Here is a 13,216-nt window from a genome sequence, read left to right as displayed (position 1 = left end):
GTTGCTTTGCCTCAATTTCCCCATGTGTAAACTCCCAATTGGTATGCACTATGACATTATTATTTAGAATGTTACTCTCTTTGACCCAGAATTTCTACTTACCAAGGGTTAGCCAGGGGAATATACAAGAATGTCCATGGTATTATGGTTTATGATGATGAAAAGTTAGAAGTCTTTGTAATGTCCATCATTAGGAATAAACGCTGATTTATCTAGACATTGAATACTATGCAATCTTAAAAATGGTAATGGAGATCTTTATGTTTGATATATAAAATGCCCATGTCATGTAAAGTGGTAAAATCAGGTTACAAAACATTACCTAAACTTTGATCCCAGGTTATTGGGTTTTGTGTGTGGTGTTTGTACAAAGAGCCCATAAAGCTATATATCTAAATATTAGCAGTGGCAAGATTACAGGTGACTTTTTCCTTTTCTCTATATCCTTCTGTAATTGTCTGAATTTTTGCAGTTAATTTAAATTTTTATACTTGGGGGAAATAATATATCATCATTTTTTGTAAAGGTACTTCATGCACATTGCTAGGGTAGTGATAACAGCCAGGAAACTAGGCTTACTTAAAGGAAAGGTTTGTTACTTGAAGATGGTATGAACAAGAGATGTTCTTTCTTCAATAAAATCCACCACCCTCTTTCACTCTACACTGGAGTTGTATTTTTCCCAAAAGATACTAATTTTGCCCAGTGTTATGGAGAAAAACACCAATTCATTCACCTGGAGCCAATTTTAGTGACCTCTGGTTTCATGGCTGGCCCACAGAGAAGCTGGTAGAATAACCCAAAGGCAAATGTCAGGAAGGGCAGAATTATGCTTCCTTTCAGGCCTTCCAGAAAGTCCTTCCTGTCCCAAATCCCTCCTCTCAGGTGAGAAAGCTGGAGAAAACTCAGGTGTCTCCAATGGGGAGAGGGTGGGGTCATGTTCTATGTTCTGCTATAAAAAAAGCACAGAACAACCCATCCCTCTATCTGGTTGATTTGGTGATACATTTGGCCATGGCTTCCAGACAGAAAGGAGAGAGTGGGAGTCCTTCAAGCTGGTTTAATGCAGATTGGAGGTGAGTAATTCTGGCAGCAGAGTAGGGACAGACACAATGGCCTTGTTTGCTGAAGCTCATTCCTCCTTAACTCTCTCCCCAATCTCTTTCTAGCACGTACAGGTCACTTTTTCTACTCTTCATCCTCATGACTTCAGTGAATTCCATAGGTGTTTTGCAGTTGGTGAATCCTGTCTTCCCAGGTATGTCTGTTGGGTGAGGGGAAATGCCCTTAGCATCTTTCAAACAGGTTGCAGCTAGATGGCCAGGGAACATTAACATGGGCCACAATCTCCACTCACCCTGTTTCTTAGTTTGATCAAGTCAGTAGATTTTGCTATTACTTACCCATGACTTGGTATACTAGCTAAAGAAAAGATCTTGCAAAACACCTACACTAGGTTTTATTCCCTTACTGCCTCAAGCTTTACAGTACCCCCAAAACAGCAGAACACAACACTAAATCCCCATCTTTAAGGGTAGTCCTTTTCAAACACAAGCTTATGCTTAAGGAAAGCATCAACATGACAGACAAAATTGGAGCTGCTCTGCTTATGAGTTTTTTAAACTTTCACGTGGGCAAGAGGATGTAAAAAAGCATATTATAGGTAGAATTTAGCCTTTAAAAAGTGTTCTTGGGCTTATGTAGGGTGAAGTTTTTAAGTTTAAGTAATCTCTATGCTTAACACGGGACTCAAACTGAGGACCCTAAGATCAAGAGTCTTGCATGCTCTTCTGACGGAGCCAGCCAGGCACCCCATGTTGGGCATTTTTTAAACTTCAAGTTGAAAAGTCTTTAGATAGAACATTTGTTCTCCAGCTTTTCACAGACCTACCATCCCCACCTCTGTCAGCATCATTGTCAAGGTTCTAGCCTGGTCCCTGTTCTGGGGCCTATTCTGGGCTTAACTTTGGAGAGTTCCAGAAAGCCCCAGGCATTTAATTGACAACTTCCCTACAGTTGGTAACTTGCATTTTAGTTATGTTTTTGCCACCAATCTGTGAACTCCCTGAAGGTAGGGGTCAAAGTTTTCCTCTTGGAAGTGGTATTCTTCCCTGATGCCTGTTGGAGAGGTGGCTCCACAAGTTTAGGAATCCTGCCTCCTGCAGCTCAAGGAGGCCCCAAACTTTTCCTTTCCTTTTCAGGTACTGTCACTTGCTATGAAACTAGAATGGCAGTGGAATTTCCAAGTGATTTTGGCACCAAAAAATGGCATACATCTGTGGTGGGTAGGTAACGTGTATATTCTTATCTTAGTCTTAGTAGAAAACTCTTGGTTCAAGGCTAGCCCTATTTTTCAGGTGAGCAGAGTACGCAAACTTTAGAGTAACTGACACCCAATTCCCATGATGCCACAGGGGTCCCTGATTTGCATGATTCCAGTAAGAGTGAAAGACCTTCTCTTGCCTTAGAAACCTGTCTTATCTCAGAATTTCCTGAGAAATCTTTAGTAGCAAACCACAGCATCTTTTAAAGCTTGGGTCCTATCACCCATCTGGTACAATAAAAAGTAAAATGATGGAGCTTAGAAATGGATTGATACTCTTGGCTATGTAGCTTTGGTTTACTTTGTTACTGTAATGTACTTCTTGGCAATTTGCTCTGGCTTCTATAGATCCCTTTAGTTTTGAATTGTTGAACTGCACTTACATCTTGGATCCAGAAAAGCTCACCTTAAAGGCCCCATATGAGACCTGTACCAGAAGAACGGTAAGAGTTTTGAGGAGTGATGGTGGGAAATAGTAACCTAGTAGTTACTAATAGTAACCCTACTAGTTAAGGATTTGGCTTTAGAGTAGAGCAGTTACTCTCAATCAAAGGTGGGTGGTGGTGGTGGTGGTGGTGGTTGGTTGGTTGGTTGGTTGGTTGGTTTTTGTTACTGTTTTGGGGGGTTGGGGGGAGTTGTTTAGTTTTGTCTTCCAAGAGGACATTGTGCAATGTTTGGAGACCTTTTGAAGACCTTGCTGGCTGTCACAACTGGTGTAGGGGGCTGTCTGCCACTGGCATCTAGCAGGTACAAGCCACAGTTGGTGCTAAAAAGCCTACATTGCACAGGGTGGCTCCCTTTAACATGGAATTACCAGTCCTGAAATGTCAATAATGCTGAAAATGAAAAACCCTGAAGTTAGGGCCTTGGTATGAGTTCTGGCTTTGCCACTCTCAAGTTGTGATCTTGAGCAAGTAAGCTAACCTTTCTAAGCCTTGGCTTGCTCATTGCAAAAGGGGGATTATGGTACCTTTTCTACAGGGCACCTAAAAATTAATAAGATACAGATGAAGAACTTGGCACAGCAGTAAGATACAACAAATGTTTAAAATGAGATATTCTGATCAGTAACCTCCATGGGCAACTGAAGGCTATTTTGGTGCTGGCAAAGAGCACTGCTATGCTATAAAAACAGGTGTTGGAAGGCAAGCAGCAGCTGAGCAATAGGGTTTTCTCGATTGCCAAGCAACAGTACTGCCCAATCAAGGTTATTGGGAGCAGTAAAGGAAACCTGTCAAGCAGCCAAGAATCACTTGGGGAACTTTGTATACACTTAGTTCATTGATCTAAGTTGATGACTTAGGTCTAAGGTACATTTTAGAAATCTGCATATTTAACTGGCTACTTGATCCAACTCTGCAGTGAAAATCTCCAGTAATTAATTTTTCCTTTCGGAGATGGCCTTTGCCAACTTGCAGAGAGGCTAGAGTTTGCTTTAGACCAAGGGTCTGCCAACTACAAACTGTGGATGGCCACATTGAGCCCATGATGTGCATGTATGCATGTGTGTGATAGTCCTTGAGCTAAGGATGGTTTTTAAAGACTTAAAAAGTACATGTTAGGGGCGCCTGGGTGGCTCAGTCGGTTAAGCGTCCGACTTCGGCTCAGGTCACGATCTCACGGTCCGTGAGTTCAAGCCCCGCGACGGGCTCTGGGCTGACGGCTCAGAGCCTGGAGCCTGCTTCCGATTCTGTGTCTCCCTCTCTCTCTGCTCCTCCCCTGTTCATGCTCTGTCTCTCTCTGTCTCAAAAATAAAAAAAACGTTAAAAAAGTACATGTTAGAAACTGTATGTGGCTTTAAAATCCTAAAATACTTATTAATAGTTAATAGAAAAAAGGTGGCTGTCCTTTGCTTGAGACTGAGTTCCCTAAACGAGGGGAAAATACCAAAGATGGCCCTGTCTAGCACCCAAACAATGGCTGATAAATACGTGCTCAATATTTGTTTGACTTGGGCAGAGGTGCCAAATTAGCTGGAACCACGATATTCAAAGGTAAATGTCAAATCAAAACCTGAACTCTAATCCCTGAAGCTCAATAAACTATTTTCTGCCAAGACAGGAGTCTTAACTAGGCTATAGCTAGTGCTTTCAAATATCCTATCTTTGTATAGGAATGGTTACTTTCCAGAACCTGTGGTACTAGTAACCTCAAGAGTCTGGCCATTCAGCTGGATCCAATGGTCTTCTGGAATCACCTTTCCCACCAAGGTACCAGCACTTACTGTTGTTGCTATGCCTTTGTACACAGCTTGGCCAGCACCGGATGATCATCAGACTCAAGGACCACAATGCTGCTTCAAAACATAACAGTTTGATGTATCAGATCAACTGTCCAGTTATGCAAGCAGAAGAAACCCATGAGCATGCAGGATCCACTATCTGCACAAAGGATTCCATGTCTGTGAGTGAAGCAGACTAATGGCTTCTCATGGTTACTGCAGGGGAAATGTGGTGGTCTACACAGAGCTGGTGTTAGGAACAGGATCAGGATTACAATCTGGTATTCACCACTAATTGATGATGTGGCTTTGGATTCATTTCTTGACCATATTGAGTCTTAGTTTCCAAGTCTTAAGCAGGGGACAATAGTACTTAACTCAAAGGATGGTCCTGAGAATTAACTGAGAGGGTATATACAGTGCTCAGCACATCATATACCTGGCAATAGAAAGGATTACATTGGTAGCTGCAATCACATTAAAAAACATACGACAAACTGAATGCCCATGATGTGCCAGGTTCTGTGCCAGATGCTAAGATACAGTAAAAAAGCAAAATAGCCCAATCTCCTACTCTGGGATTTTATAGTGTGACATAACTAGTATCAACAATGGGAAAATAAATTCATCCTTGATTATAACAATGATAAAAAGGCATGACTTGACTGAATGCTTGATTTCTGTGGACAAAGGGAAAAAATGAGCATCTAAGAACTTAGTGTCCCAATTGAAAACTGGAAGAGAGTTGCGATCTTGCAATTGCTTTTGGTCATCGGAAGCCTGGAGATGAAATGATGTCTAAGGGCACAGCTAGTTTTCATGACTGGACTTGTGCCTCTTCTTACCCCACAACCAGACCTCTTGGTAGAAGTACACAGCAGTTGCTCTGGGTGTTCTACACATATTGACAGGTGGCATGATTTCAGAAACTTTCTCTGCCAAATCAAAGCCTCACATCATGGTTTCTTTTCTTTTTCTTTCCAGTTTACCTTTAATGTCATTCCTGGCCTGGCTGATGAAAATACGGTATGAAAGTCACCTGTTAAATTACAGACCTAAGTAACCTTTAGTTCTAGAGTAGAAGTGACCTAACTTCAATCTTGACTAAAATATTAAGTAGACAAATAGTCTTGGAGTTAAGGTGAGCACCAGCCCTCTAAATCAAACTTGTATCTTTAGGATACCAAGAATCTGATGGGATGGAGCATTGAGGTTGGTGATGGTACAAAAGCCAAAACTCTGACTCTTAAGGATGTCTTGAGACAAGGATACGATATCCTGTTTGATAACCACAAGATCACCTTCCAGGTGTCATTCAATGCCACTGGAGTGACTCACTACATGGTAGGTATGAATCTTCTTGTACCACCACCAAAGGACAGACCAATATTCAAAGTCTAAGCATGGTCTCAACCATGTCTTCAAAATAACTGAGAATACAATTGATAGAACAGGTATCTTAATGTCTCCCATGTGCTAGGCGCTGCACTGAGTATGAAAGATAAAAGGGTGAACAAAACAGATGTGTTCTTCCCATAGATCTATCTAGATCTACTCTATAATGTGATCTAGGGTACCATGAAGGTCTTTGAGGAATTAAGATGTTGTTGTTACACATCATAGGACAATGATTGATTGTAGAAATTGGTGCTTTGAGGGCCAACAATGAAGACATGAAGTTAAATGAGTTAATGTGTGAAAGTACTTTAAACAGGTCCTAGCAGATAAGCGCTTAAATGTCAGCCATTTTAACAAGAACAGTCCTGTTACACAGAGAATATAAACAGATTGCTGAGTTTTACAAACATTTCCTCTGAATGCTGTTAAGATAAAACCAGCTTTTGTTCACATCTGCCTAGGAGTGACGTATAGGTCCTACCAGTAGACAATACTGACTGGCCAGAGGTTAGGAGACATAAGATTTAAAAACTAGAACATCTGATCAACAGTCATTGGACAAAAGGCTTAAATTCTATTTGGGCCAAAATAGTGCCCAATACTTGAGTATATATTTGCCCTGATGACTCCTAGAGCATTTGTTAGAAATTCAAGTAAACCAATGTTGGAAAAACGTTCTCTCCCCACCCCACCCTCAGCAAGGTAACAGTCACCTCTACATGGTGCCTCTGAAGTTGATACATGAATCTCTTGGGCAGAAGATCATCTTAACAACAAGAGTGCTTTGTATGTCAGGTAAGGCCATGACATACAGGAAGGGGCAACTCCAGTTGTGGGAGACACTGTTCTAGGGGCTTAAAGCTGATCATGGGCATTGTGTTGGCCATTCGTTCTAGATGCTGTGACCTGTAACGCCACACATGTGACTCTGACCATACCGGAGTTTCCTGGGAAGTTAAAATCTGTGAGCTTTGAAAATAGGAACTTTGCTGTAAGCCAGCTGCACAACAATGGGATTGATAAAGAAGAATCAAGTGGCTTGACATTGCACTTCAGCAAAACTCTTCTCAAAATGGAAGTACGTTCCTATCATGAACAGTTAGGCTTAAAGGAAGCCAGACTTGAAGCACAGTCGTTAAATAACCCTGATACAGCTCATGACTTGTCCATAAACTGTCAGTAGAATGGATGCAAACTCGAAGGCCTCATTTGATCACTTGGCCTAAGCGAATTCTCCAGTAACTGAAATTTACTCTGAAACATACAGCCTCCTAAACCGCTGCAATGGAAGTATTCCTGTGTGGGGTTTTTTGTGTGTTTCATTGTGTGTGTGTGTGTGTGTGTGTGTGTGTGTGTGTGTGTGTGTGTGAGTTTAACTCAGCTCATCGAACTGATTGTAAGTTGTTAATGATGACCCTCCTATGCCCTACTAAAAGCAGGACAGTTTGATCCAAACAAAAGTGTCCTGAACTGTTAACTTGGAGGCCAGTCTTGACTGATGGAATTGCCAGGGACACCAGAGAGTCATCTTAGGTTGGGGTAGTGTGTTTCGCAATAACATCTGACAACATTTGTAGAATGCTTGATTAATCAGACCTAGCTTGGCAGAGCACTCCACTCTTTGGAATTTGATCTGTAAATTCAGGCTTCAGTGAAAAGTACAAAGAGCATGCAGAGCTGGGTATTTCAGGGCATGAGTTTAAAGCAATAAATTTCCTGCCTAGGAAAGCATCCTGATCTGGAGAAGTGATAGGATCTTGCTTGTTGTGGTTTGAAGGGAATCCAGATTAATTCTAGAGTGTGCCCTACAGGTATTCAGTGTACTTCCTTCCTGCTTCACTGGGACTGTTCTGGGCCCCCAAGGCTCTGGCTGCTAATTGATACTCTTCTCTCCTTGCAGTTATCTGAAAAATGCCTACCCTATCAGTTCTACTTAGCTTCACTCAAGCTGACCTTTGCCTTTACACAAGAGACTATATCCACGGTGCTTTATCCTGAGTGTGTCTGTGAGTCACCAGTTTCTATAGGTAAAAACATTTCCAAGAAAAATGCTTTTCTACAGTATTTCTCCCTTAACCTTTCTGTAGGTCAGAATGGGTATAGAAGTTCGGGCTCTGTATTGCTTCTACTGAGGAAACTGATCAGATCAGAAATCTCAGTATAGCTACTAAAACAGCATCCTAAGTAGATAAGCTCTCCAAAAGACAGTGATAGGTACCTGTATGTATAAGGGATCCATGTTTAAGTAGCCTGGATGTATTGTGGTCTAGGAGCCTGAGCCCACCATCTAAGTAAGATTGATTCAAACCTGTAACTATAAGGGCTACAAAAGTTGAAAAGACTTCCCCCAAATGCTGATAGGTGGCTCAAAAACAGGGAGTAAGTATTTCTTCAGTATTGCCTCTGCCCCTGTGCTACTCTTATTTACTAACCTGTATCCAGTCCAGCCAATAAGAAAACTAGCTCCTGCATCCACTACCCTCCATCCTTGCCCTCCCCAAACCACTCAGGATTTGTGAGTCTTGAAATAAGGGACATGATGATACAAGGCATTACACGTTAAGCCACAATCTGATCCATGAATAACTTCAGCCCCTCAAGTGTTTCTCCTAGATCTCCTCATCCACTCTTCAATGTTGGTAAATACCATTCACCTGGCAGACAAACTACTTTAAACTCTAACCACCATCTAGTTACAGGTGACGTGTGTACTCAGGATGGGTTTATGGACATAAAGGTCTACAGTCACCAGACAAAACCAGCTCTCAACTTAGAAACCCTAAGGGTGGGAGACTCATCCTGCCAACCTACCTTCCAGGCTGCATCTCAAGGGCTGATACTGTTTCACATACCCCTGAATGGATGCGGGACAAGACATACGGTTAGTGCTGGCAGACTATGGAATGCGAGGGCTTGACTTCGAGGTCACTTGTTAGTAGCTTCTAACCTTTATCCCACTTTAAGTTCAAGGAAGGCAAAGTCATCTATGAAAATGAAATACATGCTGTCTGGGCGGATCTTCCTCCAAGCACAATTTCTAGAGATAGTGAATTCAGGTATGATTAAATGGCTACTTGTTAAGCTCCAGATGAAATTCAAGCAGGATCCTAACCTAAAATTCTTCTGTACCACCTTGCCCCTCCCCTAATGTCTTACAGAATGACAGTGAAGTGCCATTACAGCAAAGGTGACCTGTTAATAAATACCAGAGTCCAAAGTCTTCCTCCTCCAGAGGCCTCAGTGAGGCCAGGTCCACTTGCCTTAATCCTGCAAACCTACCCAGGTGAGATGTTACAACCTAAAAAATCTGCTTGGGGCACTTAGGTGGCTCAGTTGGTTAAGTGTTCAACTTTGGCTCAGGTCATGATCTTATAGTTACCGAGTTCCAGCCCTGCTTTGCTTACAGTGCAGAACCTGCTTTGGATCCTGTCTCCCTCTATCTACTCCTCCCTTGCTCACCTCCTCTCTTTCTCAAAAAAAAAAACACTGAAAAAAATTTTTTAAAAAACCTGCTGAAATCCTTTGAGGTAAATCTTCCTTAACCTGAACTTTGTGATGATGCCAGACTAATGGAATATTAGTGATGCTTTAGCTCCTATTGAAACCATCAACCACTTGAATACTGAAGAGGTCTCAATTCCATTTCAGATAAATCCTACCTCCAACCTTATGGGGAGAAGGAGTACCCTGTGGTGAGATACCTCCGCCAACCAATTTATCTGGAAGTGAGAGTCCTAAATAGGTCTGACCCCAACATCAAGTTGGTCTTAGATGACTGCTGGGCAACACCCACAGTGGACCCAGCCTCCGTCCCCCAGTGGAATATTATCATGGATGGGTAGGTATTCTCTATAGATAAGGTAGCTCAGCTAATCAAAACACCAGTGAAGAGACTCCTGGCTGGCTCAGTACAGCATGTGACTTTTGATCTCAGGATTGTGTGTGAGCCCCGTGTTGGGTGTAGAGATTACTTTTAAAAAGTTTAGAAAAAAAAGGCCAGTGAGAAGATAAAACCCTCTAGGGTTCCAGAAGAGCACTAGGTCACAAAAGTGCTCATTTTGGTACTCATTAGTAACCAGTCATTGGTCCAATAGGATGATATATTTTGCTCTTAACCTTGAATCTAAAAGAATGGGTTCCCCTCCAAGGATGCCAGGCTCTAATACTCTTGATCTAGAAAGAAGAGATTGCCAGTTCCTATTCACCCATGTTCCAAGCAAGGTGCTATGTACTCAACATGCATTAGTTGAATCTCCTCACGCTATGAAGACACTAGCCACCCCACTTCGTGATAAAACCCAAGCTGGCTGCTTAAATGATTAGCCAAAATAAGATGTAGTAAATAGTGGGATTTAAATGCCTATCTGACTCAATCCATAATGCTCTGAAGCTGTGACTAGACACATGTGAATTGGTGGCTGTCCTCCCAGCTCTGCCCTCAAGGGTCTTCATCTGTATAGAAACCATAGATTATCTTCCTTGAAGCCCTTATAATCTGCTCCTAAGCTCTTAAACTCCAGGTACACTCTTGGTCCAGGACTACATGTAGCCCACCTAACATAAGATTTTCTCTACAGCTACCAACCTCTTGTATCATCAGAGGTAAAATAGTAGTTCTCTACTATTTTTTTAGTGTTTTATTTATTTTTGAGAGAGGAGAGAGAGAAGTGAGGGGGGATGGGCAGAGAGAGACACAGAATCCAAAGCAGGCCCCAGGCTCTGAGCTGCCCGCACAGAGCCTGATGAGGGGCTCAAACTCCTGGACTATGAGATCATGACCTGAGCCAAAGTTGGTTGCTCAACCAAGTGAGCCACTCTGGCACCCCAATTCTCTACTTTCCTTGTCCCTGATCTATACTAACTGCCTGGGATAAAATAGGTACTCAGATATGTGTGGAAGGATTAAGCCAATGTCCAATGAAAACACACATATAAAACTGGAGGTTCTTGATAAGTTTAGCTGGCAAACAAATAGGTACTTAAATTTTATTAATGCACGTTTGAAAAACAACTAGCATATACAACTCATGACTTAATATTGGTGGAGATGCGATGTCAGAAGTAAATAAAATGTACAGGAAGAAGGTAGAACAATTCTGAAGGTGTTTGAATACACATAGCTGAATATGGGCAGATGCGGAGTTAAACTTCAGGGAAAATGAAGCTGATAATCTTTGCTGATGTGTGCCTCCTAGCTGTGAATACAACCTGGACAACCACAGAACCACCTTCCATCCAGTTGGCTCCTCTGTGACCTATCCTACTCACTATCGGAGGTTTGATGTGAAGACCTTTGCCTTTGTATCAGAGGCCCAAGTGCTTTCTAGTCTGGTAAGTGATTAAGTCACCTGGGACAGGTCAAAAGTGAGTGCATCAGTTCCACTTAACTCTTCTTCTATCCCCAGGTCTACTTCCACTGCAGTGTCTTAATCTGCAGTCGACTGTCTGCTGACTCCCCTCTGTGTTCCGTGACTTGCCCTGTGTCATTCAGACACAGGAGAGGTAATAACTTGAAGTCCTTGTTGCCATGAGTTGTCAAAGCAAGACTGGTCTTTATAGAACTAGAAACTAAGAATAAGGGCTTTGGGGTGCTTGGATGGCTCAGTTGCTAGAGCATGGAATTCTTGATCTCAGGAATGTGAGTATGAGCCCCAAGTGTGGTGAAGAGTTGACATGAAAAAAAAAAAAAAGTTAAAAGAAAAAAAGGAGGGGCGTTGATTGAGACTCTTCATTCAGTTCCAAGAAACCTTCTTAGCCCAGTCTGCCCTACCAATAGAATAAGACTGAGATGACCAGTTCTTGATAAGACTATGGGCAAATTTGGTTTTATACATGGACTGGAGCCTGATGTTTTGCAAACATGACTCCCAAAAGTTACTATGCTGGAGTCCAGGTTGACTCGGAACTTAATCTTTGAATATTCTTAGAGATTTCATCCTATTCTTACCCTAAGGTGTATGTCCTCTCCTGCAAAGGTGGGGAAAACCCACATAGAGCAGGGGACTCGATGGAGATGTGCTCAAAAAAGTCCATCAACACCCCTCTCTACTACTGGCTATTCCAGAGGTCAGACAGACACAAATTCCAATTTCTCCCTCCAGCCACAGGCACCACTGAAGAAGAGAAAATGATAGTGAGTCTTCCAGGACCCATCCTCCTGCTGTCAGATAGCTCTTCACTCAGAGGTATGGAGCTAAAGCTTAGGGTACTTCCTGAACTCAAGTTCATACCTTTTATGTTGAATTTAACCATACATGAGTAATACATGATTATAGTAATTCTAAGCAGTGAAAGAATAGGAGTATCTCTTCCTAGCTATACTTGATTAAGTCTCTTGTGTACTCTTCCAAAAATCCCCCTTAAAAAAAAATCTCTCTTTAACACAAGTGGAATCATATTTTCTACCTGCTTTCTATGATTTTACACTTACTTTAAACACTTAAATCTGTACAGAGAGCACCTCACAGCTAACAGCTACATAGTACTGCATGCATACAGCTGTAGTTTAGCCACAGTCCTCAATCAAGGACCTGTAGGTTACTTCGAGCTCTGTCAATAATGTCACAGTAGAATACTCTTAAATCTTTGCCAATTAAACAAATTCAGGATATCTTTCTAGAAGTGAAACTATGAGATCAGAATGAATGTGCCTTACTACTGCCAAATTTGAGTCTGTACTAGACGGTGTTCCTGGTCACGTCCCATATCCTCATCGCAAATGGTCTTAATTTTAGGCTTACAATTGGAAATTTCAAGTTTTGTTAGGGACTTAAGACAGTGTAAGAAAGTGTGCATCTTTCTACATCTCTATGAGAATCATCTCTATGAATGCCAGAATGTTGGTTAGACTGGAACAGTAAGATTGTTTCCAGGTGTCAGCCCACCTGATTTTAGTTTAATTAAAGTTAGTAGGAAGTAGGAGCAGCAGTGGGACCAGAGAGAGGAGGAGGTTAGCTCAAAGAGTAAGACTAAATACTCTATTGCAAGCTTCCCAAAGGAGACATTAGAGGCATAATTTAACTTCTCTGGAGAGCCTAAGGCTTGAACTTAAGCCTTTAGATTTGAAATGATCTTAAGACCTGAATGTCTGCTTTCTTCCCAGATGTGGTGGACTCAAAAGGGTATGGGGCTGCTGGATATGTTGCTTTTAAGACTGTGGTAGCTGTGGCTGCCTTAGCAGGCCTTGTGGCAACGCTAGGCTTCATCACCTACCTGCGCAAGAACAGAACCATGATGTTAAATCACTAAGGATTTTCAAATAAAATGGTTGAAGT

The 13,216-nt window shown here is 41.9% G+C and overlaps 1 protein-coding gene across 1 annotated transcript; it reads left to right on the top strand.

Annotated features, from left to right (window-relative positions):
- The first annotated feature begins 1,014 nt into the window (after nt 1-1,014).
- Nucleotides 1,015-13,216, top strand: ZP2 (zona pellucida glycoprotein 2). The gene is made up of 18 exons (XM_053894581.1): nt 1,015-1,076; nt 1,170-1,258; nt 2,202-2,285; nt 2,672-2,766; nt 4,574-4,726; nt 5,529-5,570; nt 5,724-5,888; nt 6,641-6,737; nt 6,839-7,020; nt 7,843-7,969; nt 8,636-8,823; nt 8,907-8,998; nt 9,101-9,225; nt 9,591-9,780; nt 11,138-11,273; nt 11,348-11,444; nt 12,044-12,127; nt 13,045-13,216. Exons 1-18 carry the CDS (start codon nt 1,015-1,017, stop codon nt 13,188-13,190), a joined length of 2,154 nt encoding a protein of 717 aa, XP_053750556.1. The 3' UTR covers nt 13,191-13,216.

Source organism: Panthera pardus, unplaced genomic scaffold, assembly GCF_024362965.1.
Source record: "Panthera pardus isolate Hobbes unplaced genomic scaffold, ASM2436296v1 HiC_scaffold_5, whole genome shotgun sequence".
In the NCBI taxonomy this organism is placed as follows: Eukaryota; Metazoa; Chordata; class Mammalia; order Carnivora; family Felidae; genus Panthera; species Panthera pardus.
This window is presented reverse-complemented; position numbering and strand designations above follow the sequence as displayed.

What these genes read in the sequence shown, in the direction of transcription:
- ZP2 (XM_053894581.1), top strand. Translation starts at nt 1,015, where the DNA reads ATGGCTTCCAGACAGAAAGGAGAGAGTGGGAGTCCTTCAAGCTGGTTT. An exon ending in AAACTCTTCTCAAAATGGAA is followed by an intron (nt 7,021 to 7,842) that starts GTACGTTCCTAT and finishes CTCTCCTTGCAG; the next exon opens with TTATCTGAAAAATGCCTACC. An exon ending in TGGAATATTATCATGGATGG is followed by an intron (nt 9,781 to 11,137) that starts GTAGGTATTCTC and finishes TGTGCCTCCTAG; the next exon opens with CTGTGAATACAACCTGGACA.